We start from the raw sequence: 24579 nt of genomic DNA, 5'->3' as shown, positions 1-24579 counted from the left end.
AACTCGAGTGGCAAAACCTGATTAAAAGACAGCCTGCTGCGAGGCTTCTGGGTTCTGAGCCGAGCAGCCAGCAGCTGAAAATTACCCAACAGAACAGAATGAATCCCTCTGATCAGAGTCCAGGCCTGTCTGCTGGTGGTGCTGGCTCAGGCCAGGGTGGGTGTTTACGGCAAGTGCCTGACTGATTTTATCTAGGAGTCAGACAGCAAAGAAAGGTCCCCTTGGGTGATCCTGGGTGGGGGGCCCACCTGAGAAGGGACAGAGAATTGGGATGATGCAAGCTGCTGACAGCTGTCTTGGCCTGAAGGGCCTGAGCTCCTGGGAGCTGGGTTGGGGCCATGCTGGGTGGCCTGTCCCCTCACCTGACTGAGCAGATGGGTAGAGGGCCTGGGGTGGGGGGAAGGAGGGAGTGGAAGGGGTCGTAAGAGTCATACAGATACGGGATCTGAATACCACGTCCAGAAAAAGATTTACCCAAATACAGGTGATGTATGTGCAACAAAGATGCCAAGCATCTTCATGGAGAAATGGACAGCCTTTCAACACCTGGTGCAGAGACAACTCTACATCCATAGGGAAAAAGAAACCCTGCCCCTGACCCTATGCCACGCACACAGGTGACCTCCAGATGGATCGCACCACTAGGGTAAAAGTCAACTGCTCACAGAAGCAGTCCTGGGAGAAGTGGGAGCTCCATGACAGTGGGGTCAAGGAGGGCATTTCTCCCTGCAGCTAAGCTACTCGCCAGTCTGCGGGAGATTTGAACAAGAGCCCAGAAGCCCTGCTGGTGCTGAGTGTTTGTAAGGCAGCTGTCAGCAAAGCACACGGTCAGTAACTGGCCCAGGGACGGTGACAGTGGCCTGAGACTGTCATCTGGACTATTGGGAGGAAAGGCGGAAGCACAGTTTCACACTTAAGACCATGTCCTTGGCCCCACTGCCAGGTTGGGCCCCCACAGGCAGGAGGACATCACTCCAAACACGTGGACGGGCCTATCTGAGCTGGTCCAGCCGCCTTGCAATAACCTAGCCAGCCTCGGAGCCACGTCACAACTCAGGAAAAAAGCCCTTTAGAAATTCTCTCATTGAAGATAGTGATAAGAAGTTGATGGGAAAAAACAAACAAACAAAAACCCCAAGATGTAATTTCTGTTCCAGAACACCATCGGGGGCCTGCTAAATCAAAATCCATGTTACTGTTACAATTACCAACCAGGAAAGACCAAAATCCTATTTCCTTTCCACACAGGAGAGCAAAACTGAAGGCAGGATACATCTCCTGATTCTGTTTATTCTGCACACACCCTGTGGAATCTAATCTGAGGGCAACTCAAGTCTCCCCATCAGCATCTTCCTAGGCTACCCCACACCTCTAGGCTCCAGCATCATGCTCTGAAAGTTTCAGGTGGACGGGCTGATATCCAAAGCCGTGTGTGAATGCAAAGTGGCAGGGCTGCAGGTTGTGAACGGGGGCCCGTGTGCCTCCTGGAAGAAGCGTGTGTGTGGGAGTGGGATGTGGGTACAGGGCTGATGGGGTATGTGTTCACAGCTGTGCTGCAGGTGAGCAATGCTGATCCATGACTGTGAGTGTGTGGCGGACTGCCTGTGTTTGCGGTTGCACATGTGTACAGCATGTTGGAGAGGCCTGACTCTGAACTTGTGCAGCTGGGAGCACATGCCATGCGTGTGGGCAGGACGGAGTGTCTCTGGCAGCGGCCCCGGCTGAGGAGGGGGAATTTCTTTGGAGCAGCAGTGCTGCACTGCAGGGCATAGGAACACTTAGGAAAGCCCCATCCCCAGTTCAGAGGGGAGACTCCCTCACGGGTCCCCTCCTGCCCTGGTCTCAGGCTGGGTACATGGAGAAGGAGAAGGCTGGAGGCAGCTTCACTGATGTCCCTGGAAGAGACATTGGCCATGTAGGGCGATCCTGTGGCTTGCGGCCTGCTGGGTCAGTGAAAACCATTCCAACCTCTTGGCTGCATGGCGAGCCTTGAAGAGGCCCTAATCAAAGCTACATTTGGTTGCCAAAGCCCTGTTCCCTGGAGGATTGAAGACATGTGGGCAGATTTGGGCTTGATCAACATCACGGCTCTCTGATGACTACGACAGAGTATCTTCCATCCCCAGGGGCTCACTTCCCTTCATAGGAGGGATTCAAATGGAGACTGCACTGCAGGGAGGTCAGACTAGAGAGAGGACCTCGGGGGGCCTTTCAACTCTTACCTCCTGAGATTCTGGTTTTGTTTTGTGATTGAGGGGAAATTCACTTAACACAAATGTAAGCAGGGGACTTCCCTGGTGGCCTGAGGCTAAGACTCAGTGCTCCCATGCAGGGGAGCACTGGGTTTTACCCCTGACCAGGGAACTAGATCCCACATGCTGCAACTAAGATCCAGCACAGCCAAAGAAATATTTTTTAAAAAATCAACCACTTCAAAGAGAACAAGCATTTACTACATTCGCCATCCTGGGCAACTACCACCTCTATCTAGTTCCAAAGCATTTTTTATCAATATCACCCTGTGATGGACTGAATGCTTGTGTTCCCCAAATCCACAGGTTGAAACTCTAGCCCACAGTGTGGCTGTTATTTGGACATTTATCTGTTACTCTAAGGAAGTAATTAGGGTTAAATGAGGTCATAAGGGTGGGGCCCTGATCTGATAGAATTTGTGTCCTCATAGGAAGAGATACCAGAGAGTTTCTTCTCTCTCCTCACCAGGGAAAGCCATCTGCAACACAGGAAAGAGCTCTTACGGGACACTAACCCTGCCAGCACCTTGACCTTAGACTTCCCAGACTCCAGAACTGGGATTAATTAAATTTCTGTGGCTTAAGTCATACGGCTTAAGTCACTCAGCCTATGGTATTCTATTATAGCAACCTGAGCAGATGAACACACACCCCAGAAGGAAACCTTGCACCCATTAAACAGTTGTTCCCAGTCCCCTTTCCCCCAACCCCTGCTGATAACCACCAATCTTCATTCTGTCTCCATGGATCTGATCTATTCTGGACATTTCTAAATGGAATCCTACGACATACAACCTTTGCATCTTGCTTCTTTCACTCAGTATAATGTTTTTGAGGTTCATCCACATGGTAACGAGGATCAATACTTTATTCCTTCTTACGGCTGAACAACATTCCTTCGTATATCCATATAGCTAATGTGAACAGGCTAAATTTTGCTTATGCGTTCATCCTTGATGGACAGTTAGGTTATTTCTACTTGGTGGCTATAATGAATCATGCTGCTATGAACATGCATGTACATATATTTGAATATCTGCTTTCAGTTCTTCTGGATATAAACCTAGGAGTGGAATTTGTCGGGTCCTATGGGAGTTCTGATTAGTTTTCTGAGGCACTGCCAAACTCTTTTCCATAGCGGCTATGCCATTCTGCATTCCCACCAGCAGGCTGAAACTCTGTTAACATACAGAGTGGAGAAGGCTGCAGTCTTCCTCCAACTAGGGACCCTTCTGTGGCCAGGAGGGTGGGGCCAGGCCTCCCCAGTCCAGCTCCCACTCAAGGAGGTCTGGATGGTCACAGCTGGAGGGTGAGGGAAGCCTGGGCCCAGGCCCCTAGGAGAGAATTCTAACCAAGGGGCCGGGTGTGGAATCCTCCCACATCTAGTTTCCTGTCAGTCTGCTCTCAGAGACAGAAGAGCAGGGGTGGGAGTCTGCAGGCTGGTTCCCAGCTACTGGGGCAAGGGCAGAGGGGGGTCCTGGCAAACTTCAGCATCTGGCAGGAGGCCCTTGGCCACTAATGAGTAAATAATGTAGAAGTGCAACCTTGAGCGTGGATACCCACACCTGGAGTCATGGCTGGTCAGCTGGAGCCATGAATGCCCACCTTGAACCAAGAATGTTCACCATGAACCATGAATGCCCACTTTGAATCATGGGCGCCCACCTTCAGCCAGGTGTATGGAGATCTCCCCATCCATATGGGACCATGGCAATGACCAGTGATCAGTGAAAAGGGATCCTCCCCTTTCTTGAGTGTCCCTCTCCCTCCCTACCCCCATCACTGTTCCTCATACTCACCCCTCCTCCTGTGCAGCCAAGGAGTTCTGAGAGAGCTTAGCTAAGTTCTTCGCATATTCCTCTTCAATCTTTATCCTACAAAGGGAGAAAACCCAACATGTCAGCTCCTTAGAGCTAGACTGTGGATCCAACCTACAGCCTTGCTGTTTATTAACCATGTAAAGACCATAAGCTCTGTGAGTATGTAGCTCTTGTCTTTCCACCTGATTCACAGTAGGTGTATAACATAAACTGAATGAAGGAACGAAATTGAACCTCTATCTGCAAAGTGGGGCATTGGCACCTGTGTACTAGGCTATGAGGATGAAAAGTGGTCACCTGCATAGCCCCCAGCATAGGGCTGGACACATGGCAAACACTTAAATGAAGAGATGTAATTGGTAATACACCACGGCTGCCCTGCCCCCTGGTGAGAGCTCTGGCATGAGAGCCTGCAAGGTAGCCACAGCTCCTAAGAAGCAGGAAGAGAACCCTGTCCACGTTCTCCCAGCCCTCAAGGCTGCCAACTTCCCAGCCTGCAGGGTGCAAGCATCTCCATGGAAACCAGTGGTGCCCAGTGGATGCCACATCCCTGGAGAGGGAAGTTGCCTTGGATTTCACTTCCAGCAGGCCCTTGACATATTTTCAAGGCAGCTCTCTGGGGAGGGGTCTGTATTATCTGCCACAACTCTGTAAAACGTGTTGTCATGGTATTAGTCACTGTCTAAGCGGTCCCCTGAGGAGCCATGCTTGTGACGACCAGAGCCGGCCAGACGGCTGGGGCCTCACAGAGGCCCCTAGTCCATCAATGGGCAAATGAAACAAACCCAGAGATGCTCCCAGGGCTGCAGCACTTGCTTCTTGGCTTCTCAGGAGCTGAAGTGTGCAAGGATGTAGAGAGAGCGACCTGATTGAGTCTCCAGGCAGCATTCGGGGTCACGATCACTTCCCACGTCAGTGCTGAGAGGCCCAGTCTCAGTCCTCTCACCACCACCTCTGCCATCTCCACATTCTCTCGAGCCTGCCTCCCTCGCTTCCTCTCCATCCACCGAGTCTTTAGTCCCTCCTCTCCCCAGGAGGACATGGACAGTCAGCCTGCAGCCTCCAGCCAGGAGATCTCTCAAGAAAGCAGATCTAACCATGTCAAAACCATGTCACACTCTTAGCTTCAAAGGTTCAGCAATGCCAACTGTGTGCACCGGGCACGAGGCCTGTCTTCTCCAGGGCTGGTGCCAGCCTCGCTCCCCTAAGCTGAGGTCACGTGGTTCACCAGACGGCTGGCCTCCCCCCTGGCCCAGCTCTTCCTCTGCACCTCAGGTCCCACCCTTCCTGGCTCTGAAACGTGCCCCTGGGAGACCCTAGGTGGACTGAGAAAGGTCTCAGGAGTCCACCTGTCCCAGGGAAGACCAGGGTTCTCGCAGGTATGGTCCCATTTATTTGTTAATGTGACGTCTTTATGAAAGCATAGACCACAAGTGTGTTCAAACTTGGCTTTTCTAGCCATTTTCCTCTTGGCTTGCTTTCTACTATTGTTTTCTGACACCTGAACTACACAATCTCGCAATTTCCTACCTGTTTCATGGGTCATAAAGCAAAGATTTGATTATACCTATAGAAAATAGGCCTCCTAAAGGAAAGCAGGTGCTTTTACATACCATAGAATTGTTACTGGATTATTGTTACTGTAAATAAAAGAGGAAACAATGAGGGACTTCCTTGGCTGTCTAGTGGCTGAGACTCTATGCTTGTAATACAGGGGGCGTGGGTTCGAACCCTGGTGGGGGAACCAACATCCTACATGCCTCTCAGCGTGGCCAAAAAAAAATTATTTCAAAAATACATTGCCATTTACTGTAAATATTTCCAGTGTGCCTTCGAAATTCCAGATATGAAGTTGTGTGTATGTATGTGTGTGAGGGAGAGGGGTATGCGTATGTGTGTGAGTGTGCAGGTGAATGTTGGCTTAATAGAGTCTCATAACTTGGAGAGCCTGGGGAGGGAGGGAGATGAAGAAGGAGCTTGTCACTGTAACTTTCCCCACTTCCATTAGGCTGAATTCATTGTTCCCTTGGCTTTGCTGATGGCTCAAGCAGTAAAGAATCTGCCTGCCAACGCAGGAGACGCAGGTTTGATCCCTGGGTGGGGAAGATCTCCTGGAGGAGGAAATGGCAAGCCAGTCCAGTATTCTTGTCCAGAGAATTCCATGGACAGAGGAGCCTGGTGGGCAGTCCAGGGGGTTGCAAAAGAGTCAGACAATGACCTTACCTCTCCCATTAGACTGAGTTCCCTAAAGGCAGAGATGGGGGTAGGGGTGGGTGTTTCTGGATGCCCAAGGCTGGGACATGGTTTTGACTCAAGATGAACAGAAAGGTAACATTCTCCTTTTTTGTTACATTAAAGAACAGAAGCTGTGCATGCACAGATAAGCAAAGGAGCCGAGCAGTCTTCATGGCGATACATTAAGGAGTGGTGGAGACTGTGGCAAACCGGAAGCACAGGCTCCCTGCACAGGGGCAGCTGCTCCCCAGCTCCAGTCAACTGCTGCATGAGGGATGCACAGCCGTGGAGCCAGACTTTCCGCTCTCCCCAGAGAAGCCAGATATGCAGATTTTAATGTGAAATCCACCAATTTTTTTTTAATGTTGGTTTGAATCTTTGAAAACACTATATAGGCCAAAGCAACACATCTGCTGGCCAGACTTGTCCCAAGGCCCGTTAGTTTGACTCCTGTCTTGCACTCCCCTTAGCACAGAGATGGGTGTGGGGGGCCCACCCTGGGCTCAGGGACCATGGTGGGTGCCATCACCAGCCCCGGAGTGGGGAGGGCCCAGGACTCACCTTTCCCGGATGAACTCTGACATTTCCTTCTGCATCTGCTTGCCCTTCAACTGTTTCTGCAGCAGCAGTTCAAACCCAGCCACCGTGCCGTTGCCTTGAGAGTCCTTCTTGTCGGCCTAGGAGGGAGAGAGAAGCAGGAGTGCTTAGGTGACACCAGCGTCTGGAGCTGGGAGGAATGGAGTGTAGGGAAGACAGACCCCAGAAAAGACCCCATTGTTGTTCAGTCGCTCGGTCGTGTCCGACTCTTTGTGACCCCATGGACTGCAGCACGCCAGGCTTCCTGTCCTTCACCATCTCCTAGAGCTTGCTCCAATTCATGTCCACTGAGTCAGTGATGCCATCCAACCATCTCATCTTCTGAAACACCCCTCTCCGCCTGCCCTTAATCTTTCCCAGCATCAGGGTCTTATCCAATGAGTCGGCTCCTCACATCAGGTGGCCAAAGTATTGGAACTTCGGCTTCAGCATTAGTCCTTCCAATGAATACTCAGGGTTGATCTCCTTGCTGTTCAAGGGACTCTCAAGAGATCCCAAGGCATCCGCTAATAACCCTGACCTCACCCTGAGAAGGAGGAAGAGGGCAGTAGTCTCGGCTGCCCCAACTCACGTCCCTCCCGGTGCCGGTGCCCCAACGTGCTCCCGGATGCTTGAGACCTGACCACTGCTGCTGTCCCACATCCGTGCCTCTCAACCCCTCAACCTGGAAATGAAGAGAAGGAAGGGCAGGTGGCCAGGAATACAGGCACCAGGTGGCCGCTGGGCTGGCTAGATCCTCTGCGGAGTTTTAGCATCTTGACTGAGCTGGGAGACAGTGGATAACCTCGGGGGCAGGTACCCCCCAACCCCAAGCCTTGCTATCCTCTTTCGCACTGGCCGGGCAGTGCCATCCAATGCACATGCCTAAAAGATTGCAGTGACTTCTGGGGAGAAGCTGGACTGAGGGGCCACTGCCGGAGTGGAAAAGGGCAGGCTTCCAGGGTTGACGTCTCAGCCACATCACAGTGCAGCTGCTCTAGCCATTGAAAACTTACTCCAAGTACATTTAAGATGTGTGCACTCCATTGTATGAATGCTACATCTTCATGAAAAAGTCAAAGAAAAAGTATTCAAAACGGTGATCCCCAATCCAGCTCCCAGAGAGGATGGACAGGCTGAGCGATTTGTCCACACTGGGAAAACTGACCCAAAGAAGTGGGCTTTAAGGATTGTGTCAGCAGAGAAATTTCTGTTGGAGGAAAAGGTCTTGATGGTCAGGGAGATAAAGCCCTGGGGTAGGTATCAGAGTCCCAGGAGAGTCTGAATCAAAATGGAAGCAGGATGGTGCTGATCAGCGGCAGGATCGCCCACACCCCCTCCCTCTCCAACCCCCCCTTCCTCCACTGACCTCTGGCTCCCAGGGTACCTATTCCTGGGGTCCAAGCTGGTCCACGCCCCATGCTCTGTTTCCTGCTGCCTTCTTTTTGGATGACACCTCCAAATTCAGCTCCTCCCCTCCATCTCCACAGCTGCCACCATCTTCCCTGGCCTCCCAGAGGTTAATGGGCACTCCTGCCTTCCCTACATGACACATGGGGCTTCCCAGGTAGTGCCAGTGGTAAAGAAAATCTGCCTACCAATGCAGGAGACGTAAGAGATGCAGGTTCAATCCCTGGGTCTGGGAGGTCCCCTGCAGGAGGGCAGGGCAACCCACTCCATTATTCTTGCCTGGAGAATCCCATGAACTGAGGAGCCATAGGGTTGCACAGAGTTGGACTCGACTGAAATGACTTAACATGCATACATGTTCCAAGACACATACAAATCAGATCACGTCCCGTTCCTGTTTGAACCCTCCACCATCTGTTTATACTGCAAACAGAATAAAATACAACACACTGATGGAGCCTATGAGGTCTCGTACACTCTGGTCCCTGCTCATCCACAGCCCTGGGCTCTTTCTTCACCATTTCTAGGTGTGTCTGTCCCCAGAGCCAGAGTCCTTCCTACAATATCCCTACCCGGTACTCATCTCAGAAGATCTAGAAGAAACACAGATGGGGCAACAGGAATCCCTGGCTAGCTTCTAAAGTGCAAAAGGTTTGGTGGAAGACAAAAGCAATTTTGTTTAATATGCACTTGGTTAGCAAATCTAAAAAAGAGTAGATAATCCATTCTGCATGGTTGTTAAAATTTTATAAAGTTTCTTTTTTTAATTTCTGATTCCTTGGGGCCTTTGCAAAACTTAATTTTTTTAGGTGTACCATTGGTGATGGTAATTAAGTTGCTCAGTCATGTTCAACTCTTTGTGACCCCATGGACTGTGGCCTGCTAGGTTCCTCTGTCCATGGGATTTCCCAGGCAAAAACACTGGAGTGGGTTGCCATTTCCTTCTCTAGGGGATCCTCCAGACTCAGGGATTGAACCTGTGGCTCCTGCATTGCAGGCAGATATTTTACTGCTGAGCCACCAGGGAAGCCCCTGTGTACGATCGCTGGTTTTTAATATATACACAGGTCGTACAGTCATCACCACTGTCTGATTCCAGAATGAGGTGATTTCATTTTTAAAGCCCTTGTTAACTTTAAAATACAAATGTCCAGGAGGACTCCCAGAGTTTCCGAGTAGGACTTGGCATCTGTCAAAAGATGTTTAATTCTGGAAAACTACACATAAAATGTATCATCTTAACCATTTTTAAATGCACAGTTCAGTGGCATTAAGTATACTTGCATTGTTGGGCAACCATCACCATCATTCCGTTTCAGAACTTGCTCATCTTGCAAAACTGGAGGTTCCCATAAGTAACACAAAAGCTCTGGAACCACAGAGTTGCTCATGCTGGAGCTCCCTACATATTGCACCCAAACTCCTGGTGACTTTGATAGAGACAGGAAGGCTGCCGGAGAAGCCCTGTCCAAGATCAACTTCAAGAGCGACAGAACAGGCTGGAGCCCAGGTTCCTTTCACGGAGTTGATTTTGGTCTCCTGTCACCACTGAGCGGCAAGGTGACCCTCCAGCTTACCTGCATTCTGGCTGGAGTTTCCATTTTGCCCTGTGGACTCTCTGAGGTTTACAGAATAATCTAAACTCCAAGTGAGTCTTAAGTTTCCAGCTTCCAGTGTTCAGCTGACTGTCAGCTGTTAGGTTTCACCCGGAGAAGTTGCTCTGCTTTGAGACCAAGGCTCCTCCCGCCCCTCTCGGGTGCCCACTCCTGGTCCCTGGGACCACAGTACAGGAACACGGAGCACCACTTACCCAGAAGTAGTCACAGTAGCTCCACTCGGTTGGTTTCAGCAGTTGCTGCTCCGGCATCGTGTCTGGGTGAGGGAACGTCACGCAGTTTATCTGGAAGGTACAGAACAGGAGAGAACATGGCTTGGCTAGAGGGTTGGGAGAAGCTGGGGAGGCTTTGGTCCCGGGATACAGCACTAAAGAAGCCCCTACAGGGCCAGCTTGCTAGAGAACATGCCCTGGTATCATGGGATGCTCTGGTGGTCAGCATTCAAATGAGGGATGACCAGCATTCACCCCCACCCCACAGGGGATGCAATCAGTCCAAACTGTCTTAGAGAGCAGGGCAACAGGACTTAACAACACAGCAAATGTCCAGAGCTCTCCACTAGTGACTCTACTTGTAGGATTCTCTCCTACTCCTGCACATGGTTACAGGGACTTAAGCACATGGTTTTCACCACAGCTCTGTCTACACAGCAAAAGGCTGGACCCCAACTCTACTGTCCATCGGCAAGAGAATCATTAGAAAGTATGAGACAGACAGGGATAGGAATCATATCCATGGTGAAAGACCCAGCAAGATGTTCTTCTGTACTGATAAGGAAGGTGGGGGACAGTGTTAAGTGGGTGGGTGGCTGGGGAGAAGAAGTGGAACAGTATTTATGGTTTGTTGTCTTGGTGTTAAGAAAAAAAAAAGGAGGTAGGAATAGATACCAATTTGGCAATATTTCTGGGATGACATCATTTGCTTCTAGGGAAAGGAATTAAGTGGCTGAGCCTCCTGGGTGAGAGGTTACCTTGTGAATTTTATCTCAGGATATATATTCTATAAATATATCAAATTAAAAGACACTTGCTCCTTGGAAGAAAAGCTATGACAAACCTAGACAGCATATTCAAAAGCAGAGACAACAATTTGCTAACAAAGGTGCGTATAGTCAAAGCTATGGTTTTTCTAGTAATCACGTACAGATATGAGGGTTGGATCATAAAGAAGGCTGAGTGCTGAAGAATTGATGCTTTCGAATTACAGGGCTGGAGAAGACTCTTGAGAGTCCCTGGGATAGCAAGGAGATCAAACCAGTCAATCCTAAAGGAAATCAACCCTGAATGTTCACTGGAAGGACTGATGCTGAATACTTTGGCCACCTGATGCAACAAGTCAACTCACTGGAAAAGACCCTGATGCTGGGAAAGACTGAGGGCAGGAGGAGAAGGGGGCGGCAGAGGATGAGATAGTTGGATGGCATCACTGATTCAATGGACACGAATCTGAGCAAACTCTGGGAGACAGTGGAGGACAGGGGAGCCTGGTGCGCTGCAGTCCATTTTGCAAGTCGCTAAGAGTCAGACACGACTTAGCAACTCAACAACAACATACATTCTATGAACAAAGAGATCTGAAATGAGAATCCCAGGTATGTGCCTGGGGCTAGCTGGCCCAGGAGACAGCAGTGCAGAGATTCCCGGGCTCTGTCTCAGACTTTTCTGCCCGAGCCTGTCTGCAACACTCCTGGCTTTCCCTGCTTGGCAGCTGTGTCTTCGCCGCTGACCCTGCTGATGCTGCTTCAAGCCCCGCATCTGCTCCTGGAGAGTCCGCTAATTTGTTCTGGGAGCTGCAAGGCCTCAGGAAGGCAAGGCCTAAGCCCTGGCAGTCTTTAACCCTCATCACAATCCCAGCAACTGCTGAAGTGGGAGTCATCAGATGTTCAGGGGGAGAACAGTGCAGAAAATCCCTGAGGTTCTGAATAAAAGCCACAAACTCCATTGCCAGAAAGCCATGCAAGCAAGTGTGAGGCTGCATGTCATGGAAACTGCAGCTCAGGTTGAGGGGGTGACCAGCCTCCACATTCAGAAGTGCAGTAGGGTGAGGGGGGGGTCTGTCTGTGGGGGCAGGGAGCAGATTCCTTTCAGCTCCCACCAACTGCTGTCTAGTCAGAATGAAGAGTCCAGGGTTGTCAGCTTATGTGATGACTTGACAGTAGTGGAGAATGAGGATTTATACGTGAAGTATCTCAATGCTTGAAAGTGAAAGTGTTAGTTGCTCAGTCACTCTTAGTGACCCCATGGACTGTAGCCTGCCCAGCTCCTCTGCCCATGGAATTCTCCAGGCAAGAATACTTGAATGGGTTGCCAGTCCCCTCTCCAATGTTGGCAATTCACTCATGGTTAATAACAGCAACAACAACCCCTTGCAAGTCAAAGCAACACCTCTGCCAATAGAGTCAGGTCCATGGGTCTCCAGCCACAGCCTCTGGTTTAGGGGCTTGGGGTAGGCTGGAAGTAAATCCAGTAAATCCTCCTCCTGCAGTCTGGCGGGGAGAATACAGGAGAAATTCCAGCCAAGGAAAGAGCCCCCTCTTCCCAGATACTAGCATCTGGCCAATGTAAGGGCAGAGAGTCCCGCTCTGGAAGGGAACATGATGCAGGAGGCAGGACCATGGCCAGGGATGAGCCAGAGAGCCCTGGACAGGGGGAACATGGAATTCCACCAAGGTCCAGGTGGGGGCCCAAGGCAACCCTGGCGTGGGGAGTTTCCCCCCAATGCCCATCCCACAGCCACCCAAGGCATCACTGGCCTGCAGTCTCGGGGGATAGCCAGCCTCTCAACGCCCAGCTCAGGCAATGGTCTTCCCAAACCCTCTTTTCAAGCTGACACCCCAGAGAATGTCCAGAGGGAGTCTCCTTCTGGAAAGCAGGGCCAGATTCCACAGCCTCACATGGTCCTTATTTCACGTTCCAGCTTTTCTTGCCTCAAAAAATAATGATGATCACAGCCCATCTTTATTTTGTTTCATAATGTAGCCCATGGCAATTGCAAGCAAATGTAATAATGACAAATAAACTATGACATTACACTGGGCATTAAGAATCATGGAGTAGGAGATTGATTGAAGGTACTCAGAAGGGATATAAAGGTCTTCTAGAAAGTGCTGTCCGGGGTCTAGAAGGCAGGGGGTCCCACAAGTGGCCTTGTAACCATCACTGAAGGAAAGCTAACAGGGCTGGGGGAGAGGGCTTGGGGGAGGGCTTGTGGCTTCTGCCACTCTGAGGGCATCAGTCCTCAGATGGACTGGCCAGTGGCCCCAGAGTGCCTGTCTCCACTCAGTCAACTCTGATTTTGACGTTTCTCCGGCCCAGGAATCTCACAGGAATGTTCCTGAATCCTCGCAGAGCCCTGCACCCCCTTGGCGGGCATCTCCAGAACTGCACCTCACCAACGGTACCATGGGAGGCTCTTGTAAAACTTGTGGAATTCCTGGGAGAATCCCTGCCAAGAGCTTTGGTGGATCTTCACTTCATCCTCCCAGCAACCCCATGAGCTGGGTCACACTGGCCTCATTTGACTAACTGAGGATCGCAGAAGTATTTGCATCCACGAGGCTGTACCAGGAACACTTGCTCGTCCGCAGTTCATGCAAACCTTTGTTGAACGGCTGGCTACCTGGTGCCGCGCACTAGGCTAGATCTTTCCAGCACTTTGCACACGTGCATTTGTATTTCTCCTGACTGCTTATGTAGCATCTCTCTTCCTTTGCCAGAGAGTCTGAACCAGGAGAGGAGGAAACTGCCCTGCTCCCCACTGTATCCCAGCACAGCCACGGGATAGGAGCTGTCAGTGTTTGTTAGTACAATGAATAGAGGCTAGAGACAGAAGGGGTGGTCTCTGCCCTCGACAGTTTTACAGCCTGATGAGGAAGGCAAAAAGGAAATAATGAATAATTGTAAACTTCATTTGTAATGGTGGAGCCAGGGTCAGAAGCCAGCCAGGTTAACCTGGCCCTTAACCTGTGTCACATGACCTTCAAACACACTTAGACATAACTATGTCATGTCTCCATTCAAGGCAGGGTGCAAGTAGGAAGGGGTGTTGGATGGGGGAGCAGGAGAAGATGCCTTCTACCATGTACTGTCTGGGGAAAGTTCCAGGGGTCCCTCCCACTCTTGTTCCCAAGATCATCACCCTCGACCAGCAGCGTCTTTGGGCACTGACTCCAGCCCCCAGTAAACGTAGTAACGCCTGCTCTGTTCCCAATGGCAGGGCCCGCTGAGCAGCTGGGGCTCCACCAGAACCACAAGGGTAGCCCCCAGAATCTCTCTGGGGGCGTCTTAAGGGGGCTACAGCCACCACAAAGGAATCCAACCATGGTGCAAGAGCTGTTGAATATAAGTGCAACCCAGCCAAGGGGCCTCATGAGGGGAGGCCCAGCATGGAGGCCTCCCTGGAGGCAGAGGCCGCCTACAGCACAGAAATAACGGTGGTTTTACATTTAAGTGGGCCCTGAACGTCCTCCTTTGTTGTTGTTTAGTCACTCAGTCCTGTCCCACTCTTCACACCCCATGGACTGCAGCACGCATGCCAGGCTTCCTGTCCTCCACCATCTCCCAGAGTTTGCTCAAACTCAAGCCTATTGAGTCGGTGACGCCAACCATCTCAACCTCTGTCACCCTCTTCTCCTGCCCTCAATCTTTCCCAGCATCAGGGTCTTTTCCAATGAGTTGGCTCTTCTCATCAGGTGGTCAAAGAACTGGAGCTTCAGCTTCATCAGTCCTTCCAGTGAATATTCAGGGTTGATTTCCTTTAGGATGGACTGCTTTGATCTCCTTGCTCTACAGAATTTCCTCCTGGGGAGAGGCTAATGGGGAGGGTACAGCAGAGGCAAAAGCCAGAGCCAGGACCTATGGAAGCAGAATAGAAATGCCCCCTAGCGCACACACGTCCAGCCTCCAAGCTCCCATCCAGGGTCCCAGGCCCCACAGGAACCCAAGGCTGAGGACCAGAGGAGCCCAGACTCCTCTTTCTAGGGCAGGAGTGTGGCCGGCTGGCTTGGCTGTCATCTGTTCTCGAATCCTCTAGATTTTGATGCATGATGTTGGTGCCGAGGGCTGTGAACTGACATCACCGCCTGTCACTTCCAATCAAGCCCACTCACCGCCAGCCCTACCCGGGGCTCCACTGCTGTCAAGCAGTGCACATGTCTGCCTCTTCAAAACTTCTTCCAGACCCAGTGGGGCGGGGAGGTGGGGGCATACCAGAGAATCGGAATAAACCCAGGTCCTTGCATCTCAGCCACACTGGCAGCCAGACTCAGACACCTGGTTGTATCTGTCATTGCCACACAGGCCTGCAAATCTCTGTTCCTTGGGTCAGACCGTGCGAGAAGACCCTCACCCCAAACCCATATGCCAGGAGGAGGGAAGCTTGGGCCCCAGCTCCACCCCCCGCCCTTGGTCCCACCCCTGCAACATCTCCTCCCAGGGAAACCATGAACTCTGCAGCATCAGGGCTCAGAGGAAGGAGCTGCGGGTGGAGTGTACTCCGCGGAAGGGAGAGACCAGAGGTACAGAGGTCTTCACACAGCCAGGGGGCTGTGTCCCTCACTCACTCTGTGCCCCTCCTCAGTCTCCCCAGCAAAAAGTCCCTACGGCTTGAGTGTTTATTTTAAACCCCTGGGGGATGCTGGTTACAACTCGAACTTTATAGCCTTACCCTGGAGGGACCAACCTAGGAACCCGCATTTTAAACAAGTACCCCTGAGGCTCTGGATGAGAGGCAGTGATGCAGGGCAGTGGGAAGGAAGAGGGAAGGTGGTGAGGCAGAGATGGAGGAGGTTAGTTGCCAGGAGACCCAGGGCCACACCCAGCCCATGAAGACAAAGCCCTAAGCTCTGGTGGAAAGGCAGACCAAGGTAGGTGACCCAGGCCCCACCCCGTGAGAGGAGCATCATCACCCAAGGGAGGCAGAACCCTCTGCTTCTCCCTTTCACTTCTCTATTCACTCTCCTTCTGCAACGCTAACATATTCCCTCTCTTGCACTTTCTTCTCCCGATTTCAGGAAACTTAAGGAGCTCCTACTTTGCCCCAGCACCCTTGGGGCTTTTTGCAAAGATGCACCCACGGGAGGTCTGCCCGGGGGGTGCGGTGGGGGTCTCCCACGCCCTGCCCATCAGCTCCAGTAACAAGGAAACGGTCGCTGGCCCCACCCTGAGTCACCTGGTCCCCCACCTCAGGGGGCAACTTCCAGGGGGACACTGCCGGTGGTAAGAGTTCAGCTCTCACATATATGCTTTAATACACAGTATTTGCTTATATTGTATATTAACTCATGTATGTGGAATCTAAAAAAAAGTGGTATAGGTGGTCTTATTTGTAAAGCAGAAATAGAGACACAGACATAGAAACAAACGTATGGATACCAAGGGGGAAGGGGAAGGGTGGAAGGAATTGGGAGGTGCGGACTGACATATATACACTACTGATACTATGGATAGAATAGGTGACTGGTGAGAGCCTCCTGTAGAGCTCAGGGAACTCTACTCAATACCCTGTGCTGACCTAAATGGGAAGGAAATCCAAAAAACAGGGGATGGAGAAGGAAACGGCAACCCACTCCAGTATTCTCGCCTGAAGAATTCCACAGACAGGGGAGCCTGGTGGGCTACGGTCCGTGGGATCGCCAAGAGTCGGACATGACTGGGCACACAGCACATGTATACATGTAGCTGATTCAGTTCACTGTTCAGCAGAAACTTGACATTATAAAGCAACTCTACTCAAATAAAAATTAATTTAAAAAAAAGGGGGTGCAGGTCTCAAGCCCTGATGCTTCCGAGCTGTGTGACCTTGGGTTAGGTCATGCTCTGTGCCTCAGTTTCCTCATCTATAAATAGGGTGATGAGGAGACTAGTGCGAACTGAGCACCTACTATGTGCCAAGCTATTCTAAGGGCTTTCCAGGTATGGACTCACTCAGTCCTTACACCATCCCTAGGGCACACACACTCACCATCTCCCCACTGTGCGGACGGGGACACTGAGACACAGAGAAGTCAGGAAAGCTTCCCCAGGTCGCTGCCCAGCTCAGAAGTGCTGTGACTGACACCCTGGCTTCAGAGTCTAGGTTCCCCGTCCCCACACCCACCTTGGTCCAATCACCCACCCCTGCCTCACTGACTGGAGACTAGAATGGGTGCTCAGAATCCTACTGGTGCATAATAAATGCACACACAGTGGCAGCAATTATGATTGCTGTTGTCACTGCTTGCCCACTTCCTCCTCCAAACTGGATGTGCAGCCTGCACGAGCCGGGGCAGGGGTCTCCCTCTCACTTCCATCTCCGTGGGGGCAGGCAGCATGGCAAGGACTGTGTGATGGGGCCTGAGGGACCCATCCCCCGGTCCCAGCTCTGCAGTACTTGGTCAAAACCGCATACCCAGGACCACACTTCTCCGTCTCCAAGTTCTGGGCTGTCTGAGCAGACGGACAAGTTGTTTCTCTGTGTGCAGGGACATTGACATTTAGTGCCAGCTTTCCCCGAGCACAAGGCTGATGTGGGGCGGAGGCAGGAGGGAGGGAAATGGGGGGAGGTCCTCTTCAGCCTCCATGGGGTGGGGAGGGGGCGGTGAGTCTTGGCGGGCTTTAGGAAGAGCCCTGGGAGACTGTGTGGCTGCTCTAGACAGAGGCTGCCTGCTTCCCCATCAGGAACTCTATTCTTAGGGTGCTTTCTCTTGCTTTTAACTTTGACGTCTTCCAGAAGTTACCCCGCACAAAAGCCACCCTGCCATGGCTGTAATTTACACGTCACGTCACTTGCTCAGAGCACAGTCCACCCCCTCCCACCCACTCCTGCACACCACCTTCCCTTGCCCGCCCTGCGAAAAATGGTTTTTGCATTATTCCAAGCACCATCCTTCCACTTGTTTGCCCGGAGAGAAAAAGTGAAATAAGAAATCAACAGAAGAAGGGCAGGGGCAAGGCAGGGGGCGGGGGTGGGGGGCGGCAGGGTGTGGTGGGAAACTTCAGCTACATCGAAGCTTTAGAACTTCCCAGATTCTAGGCTGGGCATCACTTCCACTCAGAGGTCCCCATTGCCATGGCAACAGTCCAGCTGTGGACCAGAGTCCCAGCCAGCCGCCCCACCTGCCACGCGGGAGCCACTTACTGTGATGGTGTTTTCCTTGCTCTGCTTTTTGCTTGGTGATGAGGATCCCAGGTTCTGGGGAGAAAGGCAAGAAACATCGTCAGAGCTGTTCTCCATATCGGACATCCTTTTTCCTTCGGGTTCCCTGAAGGTGGAGGGATGGGTTAAAAGCCCCGTGCCAGGGAAGTTTGAGGATGCTCCTTCAGCTGCTGTTGACCCCTAAGTCACCATGTTCTAGGAAGGGGCAGGCAGGAGCCTTCCATGCCCTGGCTTGAAGGCGAATTGGAGGAAACCTCCAACACGAGCTCTGAGAAAACTGCTCCAAAGCAGGTCTGCCTCCTCGTCTCCCCATCGGTGGCTGGGAGCGTTAACCCTTCAGCCGCCCTCTGCTGGTAAGCAGTTCTGAGCACAGTCTCCACCTGCAGAATCCACCTGGGGGTAGAGAGTTAAGGTGGACTGTGGACCACCATCTCCTGGCACGGGATTCAGAACAAGACACCTTATTCCGAATTCCCCACCTTGTCCAACATATCACACCCCGGATCCATGCACTGTGGACTGGGGTGCTCGGCCACACCTCCGTGACTTGTCACCCTCCATACTCCCAAGAGCAGGGAGGCTATGTTTCAGCTTCCCTTCAGACTTTGGGGTTGCCTTTTTAGGTCTTTCCTTTGCCAGCAAGAAGACCCTCGTCCCAAGGACCACTGGGCCCACAGGACCTCAGCAGCTTGCCTCTAGACCCTGGATGGCCCTGGAATGGAAAATTCAGGATTGCCAGCTGAAAACACCACAATGATCCTGAGAGTCTACGGCCCTGACGGGGAAGGTCAAGTCTGGGTCTTTGCTGTCCCATCAGCTGTTACATTAGGGACTCAGTAGGGTTCCTGAGCAAGACGTGGGATGTCCACTCTTGTCATGAGCCACATGCCGAGCTGGGAAGCAGGCTGGCTCCTAAGGCAGCATCGCATGTGTGTCCTGGGACTCATAGCCTTATTCTGTCTCTAGTGGGATGGAAGAAAGTGGCTGCTAGGCCTTTACAGGGAAAGGCCCAGAAAAAGCATGGAGGGGTTTCTCTAGCAAGCCCCAGGGAACCAACAGCTCCCATCCCCAGGCCAGCACAGCCCTGGATCACCCAGCAAGATGAGTGTCTTGTGGGGGTGCGGGGAAGCCAGCCCCTGCCTCAGGAACCCAACTGCTCATCAGGCAAAATAAGGAGCTTAAGGGAGTTCCTGCCCATGGTCCCCTTACTCCCGGACTCTTCCCCGCTAGACCCACCCTCAGTCCCTCACTTCCACCCAGACCTACCATGTCCGGTAAGTGAAGTCCACCACTGAAAACTGACATCCCTGGACTGTTCAGCTCAAAGGGACCTTTATACATCATCGTTTTATAGACCAGAAGATGAACTCACTGGCCTGGACATCCCATCAAGTTAACTCGGCTCTGAGCCTCAGTTTTACCTATTGCCAATGGTCCTTGAGCTCTGGAGGCATCAGATTAGCTGAGGACCTGCCCCCTGAGTCCTCCTGACCCCAGGAAGTTACTGGCATCACCATCATTGTACAGATGAGGACACTGAGGTCTGCAGACACCAACGTATCCAAAGACACCAGGCAGGTAAACAGAGCAAACTGACATCCAAGCCCGAACGACTCTTTCCTGCCTCCCCAACCCTCCACTTAGAAATCTGGGACAATCTCTTATTTTTTCCAGGTGTCTCTGCAGGGGCCAAAGAAACATCTCTGTCATCCACACACGCTGACTTGGGGACCGTTGTGTCCAAGGCTGTCTGGGATGATGCTGGACACAGAGGTCACCCTCCTCCCCAGAATCTCAGCCAGGACACGAGGGCAAGTAATAGCACTGTGAGGTGGGGGTGGGGATGTTCTAAGTGAGGGTGCCAGTCTCTGCCCTCCTAGCTGTGCAGTTTTGACTAGTGCTGCACACGGGGGTCACAGGGTCCTCCGGGTGGTCTCACGTTCCGTCTTTGTTGCTGGTGACCTGTGCCCGTTATTTGAATGTCATATACATAGACATCACATACATGTATATATACACACGTACGCATACATAGACATACATCCCGCAGCACTCCACTGAAAGGGCCCAGGTGGAACAACATCTCAGCTACACTGAGAACACCTGCTACAATGAAGTGGTTTCTCTCATCCAAGTACTAACCAGGCCCAACCCTGCTTAGCTTCCGAGATCAAATGCATTCAGGGCGGCATAGCCATAGACAGAAGTGGTTTTTAATATGATGCCCCACTAAAAGGAACCCAGGCTCCTTGGAGAATCGACTAGTTCCAAAGGCCAGGTGGACCTGGAACTGCCGTGCCAGGAGGTAAAAAAAGTGTTTGACGAATGGTGTGACATAACAAAAGGACACAGACATCAGCTCAAAGGGGCTTCCACACCCAAATTTGGGACCACTGGAGCGTTAATATGAATAATAACCTCAAAGAATTACTCAAAAAGGTGGACGGAGGAGGGGCAGTATTTCCTTTTCTTCTTTTTTAACAGAAGAAGGCCTATAAAACGTGTGCAAGGTATTCAAACATCACCACTGGCAAACCTCAATGTCAAAGACTCAGGCCACAGTCATCATGGATACTTGAACAGGCTGAGAGAAAAGGCTGTTAGGAGACAGAGTGTGCACACGGCCTGACACTATCACCCCACGGATCTTACATATATGTGTATGTGTATATGCATGTATTTGCTGATGCCGTTTAGTTGCCAAGTTGTGTCCGACTCTTTGTGACCCCATGGACTGTAGCCCGCCAGGCTCCTCTGTCCATGGGATTCTCCAGGCAAGAATACTGGAGTGAGTTGCCATTTCCTCCTCCAGGGGATCTTTCCGACACAGGGATTGAACCTAGGTCTTCTGCTGAAGTTAAATGATTGGTCCATTGCTCCTTTATTATAATATTCATTCTACTCTTATAACTGCTTACAAATGTCCATAACAAAAGTTTGTTTTTTTTAAAAAATTTCTCTTTCCTATGATTCGAGAAGGTTTTTCTCCTCCTTTTTTTTTTTTTAACCTCTCCCCAGTCTGGTTTCCTGGCCTCACCTGGGCTGCTTGGCTGGCACCGTGAGGACCTATCAAGGGTGGTGACAGATGAGGCAGACCAACTGTGGTTGGTCATTCCCAGCTGACTCCACGGGCCCCTGGCTCTGTGATGTCTTCTGAGCCTGGTCTCCTTGCATGTGAAGAATCTGGCTTCCACACCCTCAGCAGGTAGAACCCGATGTGAAACCTCTCAGTGGCTCCAGCACTATTAACACAAAACCCAAGCTCCTCAAAACAGCCTTGAGGACTTCTCTGGCCTCCTCTTCCGCCTTCCCCACACTTGTTAACACAGTAAACCACAGTCCCGCTTGGCCTCTATGGCTTTTTCAAAATCATTGCCTCTAAGCATCCACATATGCTGTTCCCTCCACCTGGAATGCTGTTCCCCTACCATCATTTTCAACCAAGCTAAACCTCTGCTGATTTTTCCAGTCTCAGCTTTTCTTAAAGAGCCCATCTCCAAACATTTCCACCACCACCTAGTCAGGTCCTTAGAGGACATACTCCCCTCCAGCCCTATCACTGCCAATACAAAATCAAGATTTGTCTCTCTCCAGCCCCAGCTACTAACCTCTATCAAGTGAAAGTGTTAGTCACTCAGTCATGTCTGACTCTTTGTGATCTCCATGGACTATAGCCCACCCAACTCCTCTGTCTGTGCGCTTCTCCAGGCAAGAATACTGGAGTGGGTAACAATTCCCTTCTCCAGGGGATCTTCTTAACCCAGGGATTGAACCTGGGTCTCCTGTATTGCAGGCAGATTCTTTACCATCTGAGCCACCAGGGAAGCCCTAACCTCGACAAGACAAGGGCTATGTCTATGACTCAGTGCCTGGCAAAGAAATACATGTTCAATAGAACATTAGCTATTTAGCAAGTAGGGAAGGAGGAGCCCCATTGAGTAAATGAGCTCTCAGAATCTCACCTCTTCCTTCGTCACACACAGTCTCCTCCAACAGGTCCCTTAAGTCTCCAAGCTCTTGGTCCCACTCCCTTTTCTCTCTTCTGCATCTAAAGATAACCTTCCTGGGGAATAGTTCATGGAAAGCTAAAATAGTTGGAAAGTGAGTCACAAAAGAGTCTAGGCTCTGGTGGGCACATTCCTTGCCTTCCCCATATCTGCACAGGGATCAGAGGGGGCTGAAATCACCATAGCCCCTGGCAGGCAGGCAGGGGACAGGCTCGGACGTGCTTCTGCCAAGGCCAGCATGACTATCCTCAGCCTCCAATCCCCTAACCTCCCATCAAGTGGGTCCCCTGCATCCATCACCCAGGGCTGCACACTTGCAAACTTCCACTGGGTGGCACCAGATCGCCATCACCTATGCCCAGCCTCCCAGGTCTCCCAGAGCTAGGGGTGGGAGGAGAGGGCGGGCACCCTCGGGGGCTGAAGGGCACCCAGCCATTGCCCAGCCTTCCAGGTCTCCTGGAGCTAGGGGTGGGAGGAGAGGGCGGGCACCCTCGGGGGCTGAAGGGCACCCAGCCATTGCCCAGCCTTCCAGGTCTCCTGGAGCTAGGGGTGGGAGGAGAGGGCGGGCACCCTCGGGGGCTGAAGGGCACCCAGCCATTGCCCAGCCTTCCAGGTCTCCTGGAGCTAGGGGTGGGAGGAGAGGGTGGGCACCCTCAGGGGCTGAAGGGCACCCAGCCATTGCCCAGCCTCCCAGGTCTCCTGGAGCTAGGGGTGGGAGGAGAGGGCGGGCACCCTCCGGGGCTGAAGGGCACCCAGCCATTGCCCAGCCTTCCAGGTCTCCTGGAGCTAGGGGTGGGAGGAGAGGGTGGGCACCCTCGGGGGCTGAAAGGCACCCAGCCATTCAGTTCCACCCACGATGGTATAGACACATTCCTGGTTTCCATGAAGGTTACACATGCCCCCCCACCTGCCTAACATTCTCATTTTCTTGATTAGCTTTCTCAAGGAGGGGGCAGCCAACAGGCAGTAGTAAAAGAGCACACGAGGTGTGACAAGGTACTTTATCAACCCTGACCCAGCATCTCAAACGGCCGTGTGTTCATTCCTTCATTTACTCACTCATTCATTCATTCACTCTTTCAATACTGCATGCATGCTCTATCTATCAAAGCCGCTCAGTCGTGTCCAACTCTTTGTGACTCCATCAACTGTAACCCATCAGGCTCCTCTGTCCATGGAATATTCCAGGCAAGAATACTGGAGTGGGTTGCCATGCCCTCTTCCAGGGGATCTTCCTGACCCAGGGATCGAACCCACATCTCTTGCCTCACCTGCATTGGCAGGTGGTTTCTTTACCCCTGTGCCACCTGTAATATTATTAGGTGATAACTGTCATTAATTATAGTTGACAGCCTGGGATGGGGGAGTAAACACTGAGCTTGCTGAAGTGCGCTTATATATATTCTGAGGACCATTTATTGGTAGTGCTCTCTGTAAATACCAACCCTTCTTAACCGATTTCTATGACTGTTCTCTGGTGCCTTTGTGGACAGCCAGCTCTGCAGGAACATGAACACTTCCACAGCCTAAAAGGCTAACGTTCTACCTTATGGGGCTGCAAACTGGTGGACACATGTATTTTGCTCTCTCCACGTGCTGCACTATTTATTTTTGTTACTCTGATGATACCTCACCTTCTGAATGTTACCATCCAAAAAAGGAATACATGGGACTCCACTTGTCCTGAAGCAGCGCTCAGGCTGGAGTCTCTGGAGCTGACCTTTCCTGCATCCCCAGCCCCTCACCTCTAACTCTTTGTTTCTTAGTTCTCATTGTATCTGCCGTCTATAAAAGTAAAATGTGTTTATTTTAGAAAATTTTAAAAATACTTAAAAGTCTAAAGAAAATAAACATCACCTTCGACCGAGGTTTCTCAACTTCAGCACCCTTCATCTTTTCAATCTGGGTAATTCTTTGTTGTGGGGCTGTCCTGCACCTTCCTTAATAATAGCCCTGGTCCCACTGACTAGATGCCAGTAACACCCCCTGCCCAGTTGTGACAACCAAAATATCCAAACATTGCCAAATGTCCCCTGATTGAGAACTGGACAGAAATACCAATGTTTGGGTTTATTTTTTCATCCAGTCACGTGTCTTCACGTACAGATAGATTTCCTTCTCCCAAACAAGATGGACCATAAATGCAGCTTTGGGACTTCCCGGATGGCTCAGCAGGTAAAGAATCCGCTTGCAATGTAGGAGACAGGCAGGAGATGCGGGTTCGATCCCTGGGTCGGCAAGATCCCCTGGAGGAGGAAATGGCAACCCACTCCAGTACTTTTGTCTGGGAAATCCCATCAATAGAGGAGCCTGGTGGGCTACAGTCCATGGGATCTCCAAAGAGTCAGACACGACTGAGCGACTGAACATACATACATACATTCAGTTTCATTCTGCTTTTTTCATTCAATATTATGGTCTTTGCATTTTCCTAAATCAGTACATTCTCTCCAGAAGAATGTGTTTTCATGGCTGCATGGTACTGTTGGCCAGACAGACGTTCAGTGCCATTATCCATTTTACCCATCCC

The 24579-nt window shown here is 51.4% G+C and overlaps 1 protein-coding gene across 17 annotated transcripts in view; it reads right to left on the bottom strand.

The window, feature by feature from the left end:
- GAS7 (growth arrest specific 7) overlaps positions 1-24579 on the bottom strand; it is a 203031-nt gene that overhangs the window by 23320 nt on the left and 155132 nt on the right. For all 17 annotated transcript variants that reach the window (XM_081578304.1, XM_081578310.1, XM_081578313.1 and 14 more), the window contains 4 exons: positions 18025-18078; positions 10104-10193; positions 6869-6984; positions 4052-4126 (listed from right to left, as the gene is read on the bottom strand). In XM_081578304.1, the coding sequence (XP_081434430.1) occupies positions 4052-4126; positions 6869-6984; positions 10104-10193; positions 18025-18078 (335 nt within the window). The remainder of the gene's footprint in view (positions 1-4051; positions 4127-6868; positions 6985-10103; positions 10194-18024; positions 18079-24579) is intronic.

Source organism: Giraffa tippelskirchi, chromosome 3 (assembly GCF_054371585.1).
Source record: "Giraffa tippelskirchi isolate mGirTip1 chromosome 3, T2T-mGirTip1v1.2.pri, whole genome shotgun sequence".
Taxonomy (NCBI): Eukaryota; Metazoa; Chordata; class Mammalia; order Artiodactyla; family Giraffidae; genus Giraffa; species Giraffa tippelskirchi.
The sequence above is the reverse complement of the archived record's forward strand: the minus strand, read 5'-3'. Positions and strand labels throughout refer to the sequence as shown.